This window comes from Athene noctua, chromosome 10, assembly GCF_965140245.1.
Source record: "Athene noctua chromosome 10, bAthNoc1.hap1.1, whole genome shotgun sequence".
Lineage (NCBI taxonomy): Eukaryota > Metazoa > Chordata > Aves > Strigiformes > Strigidae > Athene > Athene noctua.
Window position 1 is genome coordinate 3,627,500 of NC_134046.1, and position 19,983 is coordinate 3,647,482.

Sequence of the window (19,983 nt, forward strand, 5' to 3'; positions counted from 1 at the left end):
ATGAGATTGTTCTTCTCCTGCTCTCAATTTTTGTCCAAGTGTTTGACTTCTGTGGGCTTGCACAGTTGTGCAAGTTTGAGGTGCACCTACATTATCTCTTGGGGAGGGATTTGGAGCACACTTCCCTCAGCAAGTTTGTCACCTGCCTCCACTTATCTCTCACAGGTTTGGAGCCTGTAATTTGGGATTCCCTTCAGATGAAATTCAGCCATAAAATGCAGTCTTGGCGTGTCTAGGTGTTTCTAGCTTGGCTAGTGGACAAGACTAGATGCTGGCCTTCAGTTTTGCTCTGAAGGTCTGCTCTTGGTGTATCTTACTACTCGCTAGTGTAAAGGTAGCTTCAGAAACCAAGGTGTGTTTGTACAAAGAGGCATTTCAGGCCTGTCAGGTGCTCTAGGGCAAGCTAGATATCAGAAAACCCATGCAAGCAAGATGTCGGTATGCGTGCTCATTTGGAGTTAGGTTTTAGGAAACATTAGGTAATCCTGTCAGTCCACAGATGAGATTTTTCTGTGCTTGGGCTGCAGTCTGATTCCTTGTTGGGCAGAGAATCTGCACAGGGCAGACATGTTACGAATCCTACTTGAAAGTTTGTTGGAGTTAGTCTGTCAACCATGAGGGGAAAAAAATTTTGGAGAGCAGGCTTTAGCTGTTTCACGCAAGGAGAAAATAAGTAATTTCAGGAGCATGTGCTCAGTTGTGGACAGAATATGTTTTTGAGCTTAATGTGACAGAAGATTTTCTTTAAGGGAATTCTTAAAATTTAGTTCTGCCCTCCTGTTTTGATGCAGGGCTGACTTCTAACACCTTTGATTCTTTAGTTAACTAGAAGTTGGACCAAGCACTAGCTATTTTATGGTAAAAAGGCATTTCTCTGTGTGATGGTAGCCTGCTGGGAAGTGATTCTTTTCATGCTGTTAGATCCAAACTTCTGGCAGTAAGCAGTTTTTCAGTACTGGTAACTTGGCGTGTTCCTCTCTTGCACCAGTATAATCCAGGAATTCCCAGCATAACATGTTCTCACTGTAATCTGCAGCATAAGGTAAAGATTTTAAGTCCTCCCTGTTGGTCTTGGCTGGTAAACTTACAGCATTCCTCTTTGTACAGGGTCTTTTAAAAAGTCAACCGCTGATGTTTAATGTAATTCTTTGTCTTTTTTTTTTTTCCTCGTATAGCAGTTTAGACACTGAGGTCAGTTTAAGAAGCTCTGGTCTCAGACTGGGTTGAAGTATGTAAATCTGAAATGAATGCTTGTAGCACTCCTGGGTACAATCTACTTGAAAACAGGGAGGGATCTATTGCAAGTTATGGTTGTTAAAAATGGATGTGTAATTCACAAGGGATGTGTAATGTGCAGTAGGTAGGGCTCCAATATCCTTTTAAATAGGAGCAGTCTGTAGTCAGAAGCATCGTGTCTGCAGTTTGCAGCATGGAGAACTTCCAGTGATTCTGGACTCTCATGTCTTCATCTTTGGGTGTTAGCTGTAATGCTGTGTGAACCCCAGAGCAGTAGCAAGACATCCTAGTTGTAGAGGTTAGGATTTAGTCCTGGGGGAGTATTGTAGGGCCTCAAGTCATGATTGCTCATCTGCTGAAAGTTGCCCATGACTTTTAGGGACAGTAGTCTCAGGCTTTAAAATGGTTGATGGTTCAAAGCTGTGCCAGGGGAGGGTTAGACTGGACATTAGGAAGCGTTTCTTCACCAAGAGGGTGGTCAAACACTGGAACAGGCTTCCTGGAGAGGTGGTCAATGCCCCAAGCCTGTCAGTGTTTAAGAGGCATTTGGACAATGCCCTTAATAACATGCTTTAGCTTATGGTGAGCCCTGAAGTAGTCAGGCAGTTGGACTAGATGGTCATTGTAGGTTCCTTCCAACTGAAATAGTCTATAAAAGCAGAAGGGAAAAAAAAATGCTGTCTTGTCGGGTCTGTTCTGAGACACTGCCTCTTGCTTAAACCCGTTCCGTTACCTTTCTAATTGCACTTATGTGATAAAATTGTTTCAGTGCGGGAGCAGACTTTCAATTCTTGCTGCTAGAAAAAAAAAAAAAAAAAAAAATCTGTCTACTTTGTATATGTTACCGCAGTAACAGGAACTGTAATGTAAAATTTTGTGTGGAAAGAAGGTGGGGGGTACTTTTAAGGTGTTCTAAGTCAACCTGTGCAGATTCTGAAACACACTGTGGAAGTACAGGGTAAATGACACCTTTATCTCTTTCTGTGACGTGGTTTTGAATCTTAACAGATAAAAGCAAATGTTTATTGTGTGAAATTGTATATATATATCAGTACAATAATGCATTTTACTTTGTCCAGTCTTGGGCCTTTACCTTGCGGGTAATCTGTTGAAAAGGTACTTAAATTAACACTAAGGACTATATTAGTGATTTGTTGAAGTCAGATATTTTGGAGAATACTTGCCTTAGAGGTGTAATTGAAACTGGCTTTCTCATACTGAACTCTTAACTGGGATTTGTGCTTGGGCCTGCTTGCCCATGGCAGTACTCGTGTTGTAGGGCAGTATGATAAGAGTATCAAATAGAACTGAGGAAGCATCCCATAGGTGACTTCATCTTTTTCAATTGACTGCATGATCAAATCACTCATTGATGCAGCTTTTTAAACTGTCATGCTGACACAACGTCATATGTTTCTTGTTACCTTGCAGGAAATTATTATAGAAAGTCCACGTCATCTGGATTACAGTATACTGCATATAGCTCACAGCAGGAACCTGTAAAACTCCCTATTCTTCCTGGAAGTAGAATTAGTTCTCAACAGGAGATGACTTATAAAACTGGTCAGCAAGAGTTGCGTTTCGCTACCCCACTTTTTTTCCCTAGCAACTCTTAATTGGCTGCAAACAAATCATTAATTGGGTTTTAAGACTTCTTAGAGGTGATGTTCGGAAGTGAGATTTTGTGATTCTGTGCAATGCAGACCTGCGTGGTGGTTCTTTTTGGTATTGTTAGGCTGGCTAGTGTGATGTCTCCGTGCAAACACTACGTTAGCTTGACTGTCTTTAGGAAGTGAGGTAGAAAAGGGTGAGAGAGCCTGAGTAGGAAGACATAGTTTTGCAATTAAATAAATCTGTGTTGGCTTCAAACTTCATATGGTCCTCGTAGGTGTTGCTAATAAAAGCTCTACATCTCTAAGTTGGGTTTGAAAGGAGAGGTTGACTAATTAATTCCCTCCCTTAAAGTGTTAAGGAAACCTGGAGAAGCAGATGATCATGGGAACCTGGGATATGGCTTCTAGGGCAAGGCAAATGCAACAAAAGTGACTGTGTAAATGTGGGGGACAAAGAGGTGAAGTGTCTGGAGGAGGAGAGCAGACCTCTCTCGGTGCCCTGAGAGTGAAGATACCAGCTAGGTTGGGTTCGGGGCCTGGAATGTGAAGTTGAGACCTGAACGTTGTGTTGGGGGCTACCTCTAGTTCCTGGGCTGCTGCTAGGTATGTGACAGACCTTGGACAAACGAGCACTGATGTGAGAGGAGGTGATTTGGGTTTTATTTTTTCCCTGATATAAAAGGAACTGTGTTTGGATCCTAGTCTTAAAATATTTTGCCCATGTTATTCAGCATTGTGTAAGTGCATGAGCTAGAAAATACAACTGAGTAATTTGGACAATAAATGGAATTAAATAATGAAGAAAGAATTGGTTTTAAATATCACTGCCAAAAAAAATACTTCTGAAGTTTAAAAAACAAATGCTGCAGTGTTGCCCCTTAGCGTACGACAGAGATTCACGTTGAACTTACAGCTTGCTCTGTTGACACCCGCTTGTGTAGTGTTACCATTAGCCATTGGTTTCAAAATAATATTTCTGTGCTTTATGTGAAAAGAGCCAAGTGCTGGTTTCAGCTTACCCATATTTCTTGCTGCCTGTCACTGGCAGGTGATTCTGCGGCCGTTTGGGGGATTGGGGTTGAAAGAGGTAAAACAATCTTTAGAGCATAATAAGAATGAGGCAAGCTTCTGTATTTTGTAGCAAGATAAACTTAATATCAGAATTGTAATGTGCATGACCTTAAAGTCTTGCTATTGCCAGGCCTATGCTGAAATAACATTTTAGCAATGCAAATAGCTCTGAAGACTCTTGGCTTCCAAGGATGCAATCTGTTGGCTTGAGCCCACGGAGCTTTGAGGATGGAGATGCAGCTCATGCGCTGTTCTCTCTGCGCTGAGAAGCGTGGTCATGTGCAATGCTGAGCAAACATCATCTACCGTGTGTCACTGCTGTCAACCAGGCGCTTCCAGAGTAACTTGGTTTCGTTTTCCTGAGATCTTTACTAATGGATTAATATGTGGAATCATAAAACTGAGCATAAAAGACCCGGAGCGTAGAGCTCCGGTGGTGCCCTCCCTGTTGAATTGCTGGTTCTTGCTGATCTCTAACTGCTGGATTGGTGTCGTTGCAGGTTCAGGTCCAGGTCCAGCAGTCACCGCAGCAGGTGTCCGCCCAGCAGCTCTCGCCACAGCTCACTGTCCATCAGGCTTCGGAGCAACCAATACAGGTCCAAGTGCAGATCCAAGGCCAGGCGCAGCAGCAGGCGTCCCAGACAATACAGAGCCAGTGTCTTCAGAGCCCCAGCCCATCGCAGCTGCAGGCAGCTCAGATCCAAGTGCAGCACGTGCAGACTGCCCAGCAGATCCAGGCTGCGGAGATACAGGAGGAACACATACAACACCAGCAGATCCAGGCCCAGCTTGTGGCAGGACAGGCCATTACTGGTGGCCAGCAGATACAGATCCAGACAGTTGGGGCACTGTCACCTCCACCTTCTCAACAAGGATCTCCACGAGAGGGAGAGCGGCGGATCAGCACTGCTAGTGTCCTTCAGCCAGTGAAGAAACGTAAAGTGGATATGCCTATTACTGTATCGTATGCTATTTCAGGGCAGCCAGTTGCCACAGTGCTGGCCATTCCTCAGGGCCAGCAGCAAAGTTATGTCTCTTTAAGGCCAGACTTGTTAACAGTGGACAGTGCCCACCTGTACAGTGCCACTGGGACCATTACTAGCCCCACTGGAGAGACTTGGACCATCCCTGTTTACTCTGCTCAACCACGTGGTGACCTTCAGCAGCAAAACATAACCCACATCGCCATCCCTCAGGAGGCCTACAACGCCGTCCACGTCAGTGGTTCGCCAACGACACTGGCTACCGTGAAGCTGGAAGACGACAAGGATAAGATGGTGGGAAGTACTTCAGTAGTGAAGAACTCTCACGAGGAAGTGGTGCAGACTCTTGCTAATTCGCTCTTTCCAGCGCAGTTTATGAATGGCAACATCCACATTCCAGTGGCAGTGCAGGCTGTGGCAGGGACGTACCAGAATACAGCACAGACAGTGCACATATGGGACCCGCAGCAGCAACAGCAGCAGCCCACACCCCAAGAGCAAGGGCAGCAGCAGCAGCAGCTACAAGTCACTTGCTCAGTAAGTTAAAACTGTTTCTCGGTCTCAGTCTGTGATTAACAACTCGTGAATGTTGCGAAGAGGGAGGATCTAGGAAGCAGAGGTGTGTCTTGTCCCAGCAGCCTGGATGTGACATGTAGAACATTTGTCTCCTGATAGTTGTAGGACTGCGGTGTGTTAATGTTGGTACATAATGATAGGATTCAAAACTTCCCAAAAGAAAGCACAGTCTTCATCATGTAAATTAATAGATACATGTTCATTGCTAGCTTCTTCCTGGCGGGTATTTCAAGGTCTTCACTCTTCTCCTGTGCTGTTCTAGGGGTTGCAGTGGACAGGCAGGGTTGGCTGCAGCAAAGTAAGGTGTGCAAATAAACTAGTCACCTAGTTAGCAGCTACTTTGTGTTCTGCAGCACATGGAGTCCACAGCAGATCCAGTGCCCAGGTAAAGTGTCGAAACCTGACTAGTTGTGAGCAGAGTTCATGAATCGGGTGGACCTGTCTGTAACACCATGTCCTGCTTCTGGTAAATGCCTGGTGTGCAAGAGCACAGTAACGAGCAGTGGCAAGTAAGCATCTCTTTGTAGCGCTTGGTGAACTTGGCAGCCAGATTTGTTGCTGTTTTTTTAAAGGCTTTGTTGCTAACTTTAAGCCATAGATTATTTTGAATTGGCTTTTAAAACTCGAATAACTGGGGCTATTAATGGCCTCTCTTGTATGTGCAAATGGATGTCATTTATCTTTTATTACCAGAAAGTGAAAAGTGATTGATCTGTCAGAGCTTGTTTTTGCTGAATGGAACGAGGGCAAAAATATCCAAGTCTGCTAGCATAAATGTTGTTATAAATTCTTTCCAGTTTATAAATAACACTGTTGGCTCTATAAAGGCTTGTATGCCCTCTACTTCATCAGTAAGCACTGCGACAAGAAGGATTACTTTCTGTAGTCACGTCTGATTGTTTCTGAGTTGATTATGGGCTGTAGCCCACCAAGGCCTTCACTGAAAAGGGTTTCCTACATCTCCAGATGCTGGCTGCCCTCTTTTCTAAAGCTGTACTTTAAGCTACAGGTTATGGGTCTTGTAATGCATGGAGTTTTGTTTGGTTGGGGTTCTTTTGTTCTGTCATGTTTAAAGAGCCTTGTGTGGCTCATCTGTTCCCTGTATTGGTCCTTCAGAGATCACTTCATTGCTTTCAGCTGCTTGAACAAACAAAGTTGATAGAGCTTTCTGCTAAACAGGATTTTTAGACTTATTCTAGGGTCTTTTAAGAGCACGAACCACATTCTTGGGATCCTTTCTGTGGTACTAGCTCCATAATTTCTTTCATGGTTACTTGTAAAGCTTCTGCTAACGCTGTGTATTCCTTAGTGCAGTGGTCTGCAATTCTTGGGTATCAGAGTACTGGATGTTGCATAAGCCCTGAAATACAGAGGCAAGTCCAGGAGGGATGCATTCTTCCTCTAAGAGGGCAGTAAAGCTACTATAGGTGAACATCAAACTTTTGGGCATTCTCTCTCTCACAGCTGTTGAGACTGAGAGGAATTTACCTGCTTGCCTACGCTGTCCTCTGGCATTGTGCTGCTGTGGGATCTGAGCAAGTTGCAGATATTTTGTTCTATTTGTGAAAAATGTAAGTCAGTTAAGAAGCAACTGTCAGTTCAGTAAGTGAACTCCAGCCGGTGTGCCTGCCTTCACACTGGACAAGGTGTCTGCGAGGTCTGGGCAGAAGGTTGCCCTTTAGGTTGGGCTGATGCAGGTGGTTGGCTCTAGAAAGCTTTCTGCTCTCTGGGGCAGTGCTTTGGAAGAGAGCGGAGGCTCGGTCCTAGCTCCTACAAAGACAAGGTGTCAGTTCATCCTTGGACTCTTGTCCTCTTTAAGGCAGAGGCTTGTTTGACAACTTAAACTTTGTCGCCATCTACCTTGGTTAAAAGCTGGGCCCTTTTCAGTCAGGTCCCCCTGCTGCTGTGGTAGATGCTGCTGGTGATGCAGGGGCTGGTAAGCAAAGAGCTACTAAAAGCTGATGCCAAAAAAGAAAAAGCAACCAGAGGCAGTCAGAAAGCTCCAGTGGGAGGCTCTTGCAGGCTTTGCCTCTTCAGCTGTTTTTTTGTTATAGTAGGTGCAGGTATTACTGAAGTCTCTATGCCCTTTTCATTATGGTCTGTAGTAATGTCAGAGCACCTTCACTGTAAGCTTCGTTATAACAGAGCCTTGCTTTTTGAGGTGGCTCTTAAGGAGAAAGCAGAACTGTTTTGATGTTAAGAATGGCTATGTCTGTAACATATTCAGGGTGCCAGTGAGAATTTGACTAAGGGCTGTAAAGCTTCAAGTTAATCTGCTTCATTGAGGTAGCCATGAGACTTTCTGTGGCATGGGACTGAGAAACTGTAGTGAAGAATGCAGAGTGAGTGCAGCTGGAGGGCTCGCTGCTCTTTCTGGATAGGTGCCATCGATTGCCCGTAAAATAAGTTACGGTTTGAGGCAGTAATTCTTGGTGACTTAAGGTCCTGCTGCAAAGTAAACATCCAGGGGGTCTGGAGACCTCTTAGGTCTATAGCAGGTCATACAGTAGCTCTTTGCAGAATAGTAGCTAGTCCTCACTAACAGTATTTTGTAGTTTGAGAGCGCTGCATTGCAACTGAACTCGTGGTTTGATGTTGGTCTGTTACAACTCTATGCCTCTTACAAATGAATTAATCTTATCAGTTGATGATAAGAACAGCATGTACCTATCCTGTCTGCCTGTTAAGTCCTGAATAATGACGAGAGCCTGCCCTCGATGGCAAGGGTGGGGCAGGATACTAGCAGTTTACAACACGCGATTGGACCTGGAGCCTTCCTCGGGGCAGTCCGGGTTTGGGGCAGCAGTGGTTGGTAAAGCTGATGGCACCGTCCTGTTCTTCCCTGCTCTCTCTGGCTGCTGTGTCTGCGAGGGGCCTTGGGCTGCTCTTGTTGTAGGGAGGTGATGGATTTGCTAAAGGGGTTATAGATACGTCTGTTCAAAGTAAGTGTGCTTGGAGAGACGAATGCTCTTTTGTGAGCAGCAATTCAGGTTAGACAGCAAAAGTTGCGTTCCTTTATTAATTTCTTGTTAGAGACAAGTGTTGCAAAAGGCTGATATCCTGGGGCTAGAGGTAGTGTGGCATTACTTGGTTTTTGTCAAACTGTCACGTATCATAGTGTACATATAAACCAAAACGTTTTCTTTCGTAGGCTCAAACTGTTCAGGTTGCTGAAGTTGAACCACAACCGCAGCCACAGACTTCACCTGAACTTCTACTTCCAAACTCTCTGAAGCCAGAAGAAGGACTTGAGGTGTGGAAAAGCTGGGCGCAGACCAAGAATGCAGAGCTGGAAAAAGAAGCCCAAAATAGGCTAGCACCTATTGGAAGTATGTGTCATGACAACATGGCCTTTCTTTCCTTTCCAGTAGGGTTAGGAATGACTAGAATGTGAGCTGTTTATCGCTCTGGAAAACACCTTTATTCAACTGTGTTGAATCAAATCAAATAGTGATTGTTTTTAAATTTAAACTTTGGTTTACTCTGCAGTACTAATGACTCCACATCCCCACTCTCTCTCTCTCTATGGCTCTACCCTGAGCCAATGTGAGCACCCAGGCTGGTAGCAGTAGAAAAGGGCACTGTGTGGCTGTGGTGCATGGACAAAAAAAATGGCTGTGAACACCAGCCAGGCTGGTAGAGCAGTCATGGAGTTGCTGTTTCCTTGTTGCTGCAGGGCAGCATTTCATTGTGGACGTGGTAAAAGAAGGCAATAGTCATGCACTTGGCAGGGCAGAGAGTCTTCCTGTCGGATTCTTGCCCATTTATCTTTTAGTGGATCTGACAGCCTAAGATCTCGATTTATTTCAGCTTTATTATACTAGGAGAGTGAGGTAGTACTGGGCATGCCAGATAGAATGGCAAAGCCAGAGATGTGGGAAATCATTCCTGAAAGATTGGGAAATAATATGGCTTTATGGCTTAAATAATATGGTTTTGTTCTGTTTTCCAGGGCGTCAGCTGCTGAGGTTCCAGGAAGATCTCATCTCTTCAGCTGTGGCTGAGCTGAATTATGGTCTATGCTTAATGACACGAGAAGCTCGAAATGGTGATGGTGAACCCTATGATCCAGATGTGCTCTACTATATCTTCCTGTGTATTCAGAAGGTATGGGGAGGACAGCTCTACGTGCAGCAGAGCTGTGCATGTTGTCAGCATGTATAGGGAGGATTCTCTGCTATAAAAATGGAGAATGTAGCTCCTATTAAGCTCCCCCACAATTTCATAAGAAAAAAGTCTCTTTGCTTCAATTAAAAGCAAAAAAAAAAATCAGACCAAATGTAATTAGCACTCAGCAATGTTTTTACCTACTGAGTTAAGTTTGTGAAAAATAACTTAACTGAGTTCCGTATTATAGTGAGAATAAATCCTTTTAGGTTTTTAGATGGGAGCAGGAGGGTTGGATGACGTTTGAGGAAGTTGTCAATGTCAAAACTTGATCTAGTTTGCAGCTTTAACAGGCAAAAGCTTGGCCTTGTGTGGTGTGGGAAGCCTGAGCTGGTAATACTAGTGAGCTTTCTGGAAGAGCTGTGGGAACAGAGCTAAACTCTGGTAGGAGAATTGAGCATCTCTCTCCCTAACCAGAAAAAGTAGTGTCCAGAGGACAGTCATGTGAAATAACTTGCAGTGAACACACCTGAAATAAAAGGTGAAATCCAACCAGCCCTACTTTCTAAGATTTTTTTTTTTTCTTTCTGTCTTAGCATTCCCATGATAGTAACTGAGATTACCTGCCCTGTACTGGCCTTGGTGCAAGGGTCCTCAGTCTTCTATGTAGAGTGTGTTAGTCTTCAGTGCTATGCTGTAAAATGCTTGACTAGCCGGGTACGTGGGCTCTTAGGATAAGGTCTAGTCTGAGGAGTATGCTCACTGCCCCTGTACTGGACTGTGTTGTGAATCTCTTACAGTATCTCTTTGAAAATGGCCGAGTAGATGACATCTTCTCAGATCTCTACTATATTCGGTTCACTGAATGGCTGCATGAAGTTCTCAAGGACGTACAGCCCCGCATTTCCCCTCTTGGTAAGAACTTTTGTTTAAGAACTTTAAAACTTTCCAGAGTTTGGAATGGTTACACTGATCTGCAGTGTGAGTGGCGTCTGAATAAAAACCCTTTCAGAGTACTTGGTGTCCCTAGGACAGCTCATACTGGTCAGGGAGAAAAATGTTGTGTCTGCAGTGAAGGCCAGGGTTACTGCACAGTCAGGCTCTATCCCTGATTGTCGCTGAGGATTATTTGTCTATCACCCATCAGAAGGCAGATTGTTGGGACTCTGTCGTGTCATGAGATTGGCATACTCGGAAGCCAGCTGATCCTTGATCTGAATCAAGCTTCCTCCTCTGAAGTACTAACACATCTTGCCTCTAATATGTATTGTTACTTTGGGAGATAATACAAAACTGTCACGTTGCCATGTAGCCAGATGGATACGGTCTGCAGGACCAACTAAGTGTCAGAGAAAAAAAAAAAAAACAACCCAGTGCGTGATTAGAGCCTCGAATGCTGCAATCAAATGCAGCTCATCTCAACCCCGTAGAAGATGATGGCAGTGGGGTGGGGGGAGCTGTTCCCGAAGAGACAAATTTTAACAGACTTGCGTATGAGAACTAGATTAAGAATTGCATTTTCAGAGCACAGAAACCTGGTTTCTCATTACTTTGATCTGATTAGATGTCAGTGAAGAAGCTCTTGCTTGCGTTCAGAAAAGTAACTGATGTTACAGGCTAGATGGCTAAGTAGCACCGTGAGTTTTGGAATCCTTTTGTCTTCATTCTGTCTGTTTGATCTGTGCTTTGTCATTCCACAAGCCCTTGAGTTCATACTGCTGTCTGTTTTTCTGTTTATCTGTGTATTTGGAGTATAGTATTTCTCTTCTACACAAAGGAAAAAAAAAAATAATCTGAGAATCAAAGGATTACTCATGTGTCCAAATACATCACTTGGCACCATGCGCTGACTAAAGCTGCGCACAGGGCCAAGCGCTGATTTGTTACACTGGCCTGCCTGCTCTCACATATTATTGGATTAGGAGCATCTGCATTGGAGTAGAGCCATTAATTAAAAGCTGTTTAAGTGCATATTTATGTCTCTCTGGACTGGGATGTATAGGCGTATTGCAGAAGCATACTCTCTGCAACTAGAGGTGGACGTATGTATGCAAGTGTTTCCTAACTGTACCTGCTATTTCAAAAGTGATTTGCACAGTAGTGAATCTTGACATCAGTGAGGATCTCGTCCTCCTCCTTCCCTTCAGATTTATATGTTCTCCAATACTTGCAGACTATAAAATGCTGCCTGTGTTCCTGCTCTGCCTGTCTCCTGGCATGATGCTGACTTCTGATTATTGCAGGTTATGTCCTCTCCAGTCACGTAACAGAAGAGATGCTGTGGGAGTGTAAGCAGCTAGGAGCTCACTCCCCTTCCACCTTGCTCACTACACTGATGTTTTTTAATACAAAGTAAGTACTTAGATCTTTGAGTATCCTTGGGAATGAAAGAACTTCAAATGCCTTGACAGGGTTGGTGGGAAACTGCTGCACTAGATTAGGGGAAAATCATTAATTTTGAACAGTTGCATGTAGAGCCCTCTTGCAACCTCATCAGGCAAAGAAGATGCAGTACAACAAGGAAATGACTTAGCAGAGAGGAAACTGAACTTGTGGCTGTTGGGTGCTTTGCTGGTGGAACAGTCTCTACCTCGGTGCTGGTTTGAGCTTTAGCTGGCTCACGATGAGTGATGATAACTACTTTGCTGTTGTGGCTAAATCCTTCCCTTGCTTCTGAATGTCTTGTGTTCTCTTCTCGCTGCTCAGATACTTCCTGTTGAAAACAGTCGACCAGCACATGAAGCTGGCCTTCTCCAAGGTGTTGAGGCAGACCAAGAAGAACCCTTCTAATCCCAAGGATAAAAGCACGAGTATCCGCTATCTGAAGCCTCTTGGCATACACCAGACAGGACAGAAAGGTAGTGTCTGGAAGTTTTCTTTGGGAATATTTACTTACTGGGCTGAAGGAAGTGGATGAACCTGGAGATGTGTGCAGGTAGGGCCACGAGAACCCAAGGCTCTGCCCATTACCTTCAGCCTAGCAGCGTGAGTTTTCTGGGTGTTCTGTCTGAGAGGGCTTAGTGCCTTCTAATAACCCTGGGGACGTACCTGAGGTATATAAGACTTACCGAGAGCCAAGGATAACTTTTTTTTTTTTTTGTTACTTTTTGGTTTTTATGGGTAAAGGGCCTGTTGGGTATAAGTGCTTACGAGCAGAGAGAGGAACTTCTTTAGGAGGGCTTCTCTTGACTCATGAAGAACCTGTAGAGAGTCCGTATGTAAGTACAATCTGGCCTCTTAAAAGCACAGACCCAGGATTTATCTGAGGCTTTGCAGTCTCAGTAGTGAGATTTCTCGCAGTTTTTGAGCACAGGTGGAGGAGAAATGGAAAGAAGGATATGGATGGGTTGCGTTGCTCAGTAACCTTGGGATAAAGCAAACTCTCTGTAGGGTGCTTTGAGCATTTATAACCAGGTGCCTCTGCCCTGGAACAGCCCCGTGCCTCTGGCCAGCTCTTGCCTGGTGACAGGGAGCTTCAGAGCGCCGAGGCTGTATGGCACTGCTCAGTTTGCTGTACTTACACAGTGTCTGACAGACTTCTGGGGGGGCTGGTTTGTAGTTACAGATGACATGTATGCAGAGCAGACTGAGAATCCAGAGAACCCCCTGAGGTGTCCGATAAAGCTGTATGACTTCTACCTCTTCAAATGGTGAGAGCTCTTGTTCGTGTGTATGGTTGCTTGTCTTTTGTGACTGTTAAGCTGCATCTTGCAGCTGGCCTAGTTTCCAGAGCTGTGTTTTATTGTTGGCACAGTTTCTATATTTGCATAAATTGACTTAAATGGGAAAGGGGCGTTGATGTGAGAGGGTGGGATTTACTCTGATGGCACAGAAGTTGAATTTCTCTGGTATTTAAAGAGACAAATCCTGATCTGTGAACTGGCTGCCCTTAAATCACGTACTCACCCCAGAGGTTTACTGTGTTGGCCTGAGCTTCCTGTTCTGCCTGTGACTTGCAAGACATCTGGAAGCATCCCCTACTTGAGATTAGGGTCCTGTTCAGGTGGGCTTCTGAACAAAAATGAGGACTTGCCATGGAGATTCTGAGGGAGCCTCAGAGGACTTGCCTCCAAATTACAATGATTCTGACAATTAATGTAAACCTTCCTCTGCACGCACGGGTCTGTAGCTAGCCTGGATGTGAAAATACCTCATCCTTGCTTCACTCTGAAAGACCCCTAAAGCAATGTGTGTGTTATATGTACCAGCGTGAAATTAAAATTACTTTCTTGTCATCATCCCCATGGCTTTTTAACCTTGGCATGGCCTGTGGGACCGCTGTCGCCCCTAGATGTAACTTCATGTCTCATCAGCCGGATGTTCACTGTCAGGAATTGTGAACCCTGGGGTGGTTCTCCCCCTCCCAGGACATTCTGTTAGTCTGGTTATTTCTCATCTTCCTCATGCAGCCCCCAGAGTGTGAAAGGCCGGAATGACACGTTTTACTTGACACCAGAGCCAGTGGTGGCCCCCAACAGCCCTATCTGGTATTCCATCCAGCCGATCAGCAGAGAGCAGATGGAGCAGATGCTCACCCGGATCCTGGTGATACGAGAGATTCAGGAAGCTCTTGCCGTGGCTAATGCCAGCACCATGCACTAAGGCATCCTTCTTGGCTCAGAAGGGGTGGGGCTGGGTGACGGGGGAGGGACAAGCAAAGATAAATTGTACAGACTTTTACACTAAAGGAGATGCCTAAGTTTTTGGTTTTTTATTGGTGTAGTTATGAAGCCCTTTTAGGCTTCTTCTCTTTAAAAGAATCTAAAGGAAAACCTACCCATTGTGTATCCTACCCAACACACCAAACTGTTGGAAGCATTGGAGGCTGCATATCCCCTGCGAGCTGGGAGCTGTGGAAAGCTGCTGGTTGACTCTGGTTTTTTTTATGATGTAGAAAACATGAACTACAGGATTGGCCTGGATGGCTGGGGCCTCTGTCTCCTTGGAGCACGTGCAGCCTAGAGGGCACAGAATGATGGATGGACCTGCTCAGCCAGTGGAGTAGAGGCAGGCATCTTCTTTTCTTGTGCTTGGACGTTAATTTGCTGTTATCTTGGAAGGAAGAGGAGAGAGTGAACTGCAATTGTGATTTATACAAAAAACAAAAACAAAACCCAACGATTTCTATTCAGACCTTTAAGTGACATTTTTAGATGTTAAAAGTACAAACTTTACCACACTCTTCTTTTTTGGCCTAACATTGAGGCCTTAAACCTTGAGGCTCCTGTGCCTGATGGAATTCTTGTAACATACACTTGTGTATCATATAAAGATACCACCCTGTTTCTCTTATGTATTCTTACTCTAGTTGTTTATTAAGAATGACGAGCACGTCTTTTCAACATGCCATTGAACAATGTGTCTTTATTTGGGGGAAGAGTGAGCTGTGAGGGTGGGGGGGGTCAATATACAAAGATCAGTATGCAAACTGGTTGTTTTCATCCCTGTTTGTGCTTTCCAGCTCGACTCCGCTGGACTTCTTTCACCCCTACAAATTAGGAAGGTAGAAGGGGATTAACTTCTGTTGAAGGACCTGAATGTCTGCTTGCTGATGGAAGCTCAGTGTCAGGCTAGGAACATGGGAGCCGGGAGACCAGATCAGACTGTCCTCGTGTTCTGTGGCCAGCCTGTGAGGCTTCACCCCTAGGCAAATCCCCCCCCCCCTCTCCCCACCTTTACAAATGCATCGCACCAGCGGCATGACGGAGGGGTTGTTGGAGGGAAAAGGCCTTCCAGGAGCAGCACGTGGCTTACTCCTGCCATTTAACAGCCTTTTCACAGTTTTTAACACAGCTGTGTAGCTTCTGGCATCATTCATGATCATAAATCCCAGCCCCGTAGCCTTGCCTTGCTGCATCTTAAGTGGTTGCTGTATTTTATATCATTAACAAATAGTCTGCTCTTTTGAAGCCAGCGGGTAGCCAACTGTGCTTGAAATGGGAGTTCACTCTAGCCAGGCTTGTTGTTTGTGCCACCAGCTTCTTGGATGCAGAGAGGTGACTCTGCTTCTTGAACTTTGTCTTCCCTGCTTCTCCATCTCATGTCCCTTCCCTGTTCCAAAATATATAGGTATATATTTAAATATATATTACAGTAAAAGAACTTAAACTTGTGTACAGGCAAGCAATTTTTCTGAAGCTTCTGTTGACCAGCACCTGTCTGTATTGAGAAGGAAGGTCTGCCCTCTCTGTCGGTTGTGCGTAGTGTAAATGATGAGAGTCACCATAATGTTCCCTGTCTTTGTACTCTTGAGCAGCGTTGAGGTGTGTGGGCTTAGAGAGAGATTTTTGAGCCTCTGATGCTTCATACTGATCTTGGTGTTCATGAGGAAGCAGATGTCCTTGAGCTGGTTGTCAGTACGAGCGGTTTGTTCCCTGTATCGGATTCTGTGCTCAAATAAGTGCAGAGAGGTGAAGTAGCAACGTGCTGTTGTTTACTAATACCTGTACTCTGAAGTAGACTCTTAGCTCGGTGTCTGCCCTCAGAGTTATGCCAGGGGAAAACAGCCAGGGGTTGGGCCCCAGATCTCAGTGGGTAAGTTGGGAAGACGGTGCCCAGGTGTGTGTTGTGCTGGCCACCCATCCCCTCGGCTCCGATCGGCCGCGGGGAGCCAGCGGTTGCCGCTGTTGGGATGGTTAATGCTGCTTCAACCCCTTCGTGTCTTAGCGCCTGGAATGTCCATTTCTGGCCCTAACTGAAGTACTGAAGGACACGGTTAGGGGCAAGCTCCCACTGTTTCAAGAAGCTGGGTGTGTTTGTTGCTCAGGATGCCCGACAGGCCTGCACAGAGCGTGTTTCCCCTTCTTCCCTGTGGTTTGTCCTGTCTTCTGAACCGGTTGCAAAGCTGTGAGAGAAACTGCAGGTGCCTGTGCTGGAGTCCCAGCGTGTGCTCTGCAGGACTGCAGGGGGGAAGCTGCAGCATGCCTGCACCTCGGGGTGAGCCTGCTGCTTTGTCTGTCTCCGTTGGAAACGCGGTGGGTGTTGAAGTCATCTGCCAGATACCCGGCGTACGAGTTGTTTCTTTAGGTGGCTCTGGGAGTCACCACTTACTCTAAAAATCACCAGAAGCTGGAATAACTTGACAGACTATTAGGGCAGTTCCAGGTTAGGGGTGAACAGATACTTCAGTTGAGCTTTCTGGGGAAACAGAATTCCGCGTGACCTTAAAATTCTAGATTGTGCACTTTCCTTACTGCCCTTAACTGCGGGATGATCGAAAATCTTTGTAGGGGAAGGGTTCTCCTTGATCTTGGAGTATACTGCTGAAGAGCAGGGGAACTTGGCATGTGGTGAGCTGTGGAGATCTATTAATGATTAGTTTTGTCCTGACAGACTGAAGTGTTCCCATCGTTTTTCTCATTGTTGGAACGTACATAGAAGAGGGATTTGCTGACGCAGAAGTGGACTGCTGTACTGTTCTGTACTGTCTCATCAGAATGTCCACCATGTTAACTTCATTCCCTATTTTTAGAGACAATCGATATACTGTGACTTAAGGATTATTTTCCTGGACCTGGCTTCTAGTCTGGCTCTCTGGAGCTAGTTTAAAAGGTACAGTATTTCTAGAATATAAATACTATGTTCTTTGATAGTGAAGAACATGATCTGCTCCCTTTTAGGGGCTCATAGGAAGACGTGCACAGAAGTGTGCTGTGGCTTAGGGTTGCTATCCAAGTTCTGGGAATCGTTCCCAGTCAAACATGTAAAATAGCTTTTTAACACTTTCCTATAACCAGCTTGACTGCTGCTTAAAGGGCATTCCCCCTCGGCTCGAGAGTGCCAAACTGCTAGCTCTTGTATGCGTGTATCTATTAAACAAGAACTCTCCATGCCCTATGCCTTGTATGAGACAGGCTGAAAATGCATCCATCTCTAAATAAATAAAGCTGAGAAAGTCAAGCTAGAGACCGTGTTGGTTTTGAACTATGCCCATCTTGTCTCTGGTATGAAAGGAAGCATAGAAAGCAGAGCATGACTGACTACTGTAAAGCACCTCGCGTTTGGACGTGAGACTCGTGTATTGTCCTATCTCTTGACACTAACAGCGTTGATTTCCGAAGGAAAACTCGTAGCCTCGTACACACTTGTCCATGGCACCATTAGACTTTCATTTACTTTCCAGTGTTCAAGCATTTCCGCGAAGTGGTAATGGCTGAAGCAGTGGAGAGCAGACTTAGGGAGTGGTTCCTCACCCCTCTAGAGTGGTGAGTAAAGGGAACAGTCTGAATAACTTAATAGGGCTCTCAGCTGTAGGCTGCTTCACCCCTAGAGATCTCCTCGACGGTTGGTGGGAGACAAGGTCTGAAGTAGTTCCTGAACTGTTCTGCCTTGGACCAATGACGAAAGACTTAATCTGATCCCTAAACAAGAATCCTCTTCTGCACTGTTGCTCCTAGGGCAGAAATTAAGACAGTCTTTTCTCAGCTGCCATCGGGGCTGCCGTCTGCCTCGGTGTGCACAGAATGGCTTAGGCCATCTTCAAGCCTCCTGTGCTAAGAACGCATCCCGAAGTGGTGGAAAAGAGCCCTCCGAGCACACGTGGGGTGGAGGACTTGCTGATACTGTAGTTGCTCATCCTCTTGGTGGTCTGAGTGCTGCTAGACACGGACTCTGCGCAGTCCAACCAAATTGCATTCTCATCCAAGTTTAACAGCAACTTCCTTGCAATTAGTGTTTGGACTCTTAATTCACTCTCAAAGTGGGATATAAACTGTCTTCCACCCTATACGGGGCTTTTCTCTCCATCTTCTTGCTGGAGCTACTCCTCTCAAATACTACAGGGAACGTACCTTATCCCGATGTTCCAGCCTGTTGTTTCACTGGTGCCAATGCATAGGAAAGAGCCCTTCTCAGCTCGAGCATCTTCCTACCTTAAGGAGCATCTCAAATCTTCTTCCGGAAGTCTGACACGCTGCCCCAAAAATCTCTGAAGCGATTGCTGTGTCCCCCTACTTGTCGGTTCCCTTTGTGGCGTGGCTGAAGCTCGGCTCTCAGCGCTGCAGTCACTTTCTCGGTGTAACTTTGTGCATGGCAGCCACGTTTGCCTGCTTCTCCGTTCTCAGTTGAGCTCAGCAGACTGGGGAGGCAGATTGAACCCACTTACAGCAGCAATAAAACCGCATCTAGAACTTGAGAGGGAACTGCGGGAGAGAATGAGGTGGAGGGGATGTCTCAGAAAGGCAGGGTCCCGTTGCAGCCCAGAGCCTCGCTTGATAATGAGTGTGCAGCCTATATGCAAAATACGTCTTGTCTGTCCCTCCCGTGTTGACCCTGGTCTAAACAGCACATGTGATTGGCATCCTGCAAAGTGACCTTCAGAACTCTCCAGTAGCTTTGCCCCGTGAGTAACTCACACTACAAATCATTTTAAAGAGATGCACTCAACTATTTTTTTAATTTAATTTTACTCTTATATTCTCTGCTCTTTGTAATCTGCTTGGAAATAAAATGTTTTTCCCTGCAGCCTTTGTTGTAGTCTGTTTGAGAACCATTAAACTCTGTCTGGTGTTTCTATTGGAACAGGAGCCAACTTGCCTGTTTACTGCTGTGCCCGTGCTCTGGCCTAACAGCCAACATCGGTGTGTGCCTCCCAGATAGGCTTAGCAAACTTTTGTTAGCGCTGCCCTTGTTTAAAATAAAGGGTAAAGAGACCTGTTCAACTGATCTTGGTCTGGCACGATGCCTCCCGACAACACGGGAGCAAGCGTGTGTCCTTACAGGCTGCGTTTCTCAACTCGGCCTCTGGGATGAGCGTCTGGGGCCGTGGCCACACTTTTATTTACTGCAAGGGACGGTGCTTTTCGTACAGCTCCGTAGGCTGAGCCAGCTACAGCCAGTGGGGAATGGGTGTCTGGATAGGTGAAATCAACTCTTAGCTGAGAATCAACCTAGGAATGATGGAATGAAGTAAAACCGGGGTGAAATGCTGTCTTGTTCCACCAGGGAACAAGAACTGAAGCCCCGGGAAGTTCCATTCAAGCCCTGATGACGTGTGGCCGTGGGAGGGCGGTGCTGGTGTGGCCATGTGTAGGAACCGCATCGCTGCCGCTCTCTTGGCTTAAAGTTTGCAGTGGCATCGTGGATCCTCGTCGCTGGCTCGGGACTGTGCAAGGGCTGTCTTGTCTTAGGTCCGTGAGGGCCCCTGCAAGCCACACCCTCCCCTTCCTCGCAGCAAAGGCAAGGTCCCTGCGCCGAGGCCTTCCTTTCCAGCTAGAAACAAAACCACGCTCTGGTGGGAAACAACTGTAACTTTTAGAAGCTGTAGTCTCTGTTACGTGCAAATTACTGCTGTGAGACCAAACAAACCACCTGCGAGTCCTGCTTCTGGCCATAGCCCAGAAGGTTTGCTCATTTAGCTTTTTCTCCCCCTGTGTACAAGTCTATCAAAGCCTAGCTTA

The 19,983-nt window shown here is 45.7% G+C and overlaps 1 protein-coding gene across 2 annotated transcripts in view; it reads left to right on the plus strand.

The window, feature by feature from the left end:
* Window positions 1-19,048, plus strand: part of QRICH1 (glutamine rich 1) — a 28,299-nt gene extending 9,251 nt beyond the window's left edge. For both annotated transcript variants that reach the window (XM_074913770.1, XM_074913771.1), the window contains 8 exons: window positions 4,421-5,440; window positions 8,631-8,808; window positions 9,432-9,586; window positions 10,387-10,501; window positions 11,830-11,938; window positions 12,293-12,444; window positions 13,146-13,236; window positions 13,996-19,048. In XM_074913770.1, coding sequence (XP_074769871.1) covers window positions 4,421-5,440; window positions 8,631-8,808; window positions 9,432-9,586; window positions 10,387-10,501; window positions 11,830-11,938; window positions 12,293-12,444; window positions 13,146-13,236; window positions 13,996-14,188 — 2,013 coding nt within the window. In that variant the 3' untranslated portion in view covers window positions 14,189-19,048. The remainder of the gene's footprint in view (window positions 1-4,420; window positions 5,441-8,630; window positions 8,809-9,431; window positions 9,587-10,386; window positions 10,502-11,829; window positions 11,939-12,292; window positions 12,445-13,145; window positions 13,237-13,995) is intronic.
* Window positions 19,049-19,983: the final 935 nt, after the last annotated feature.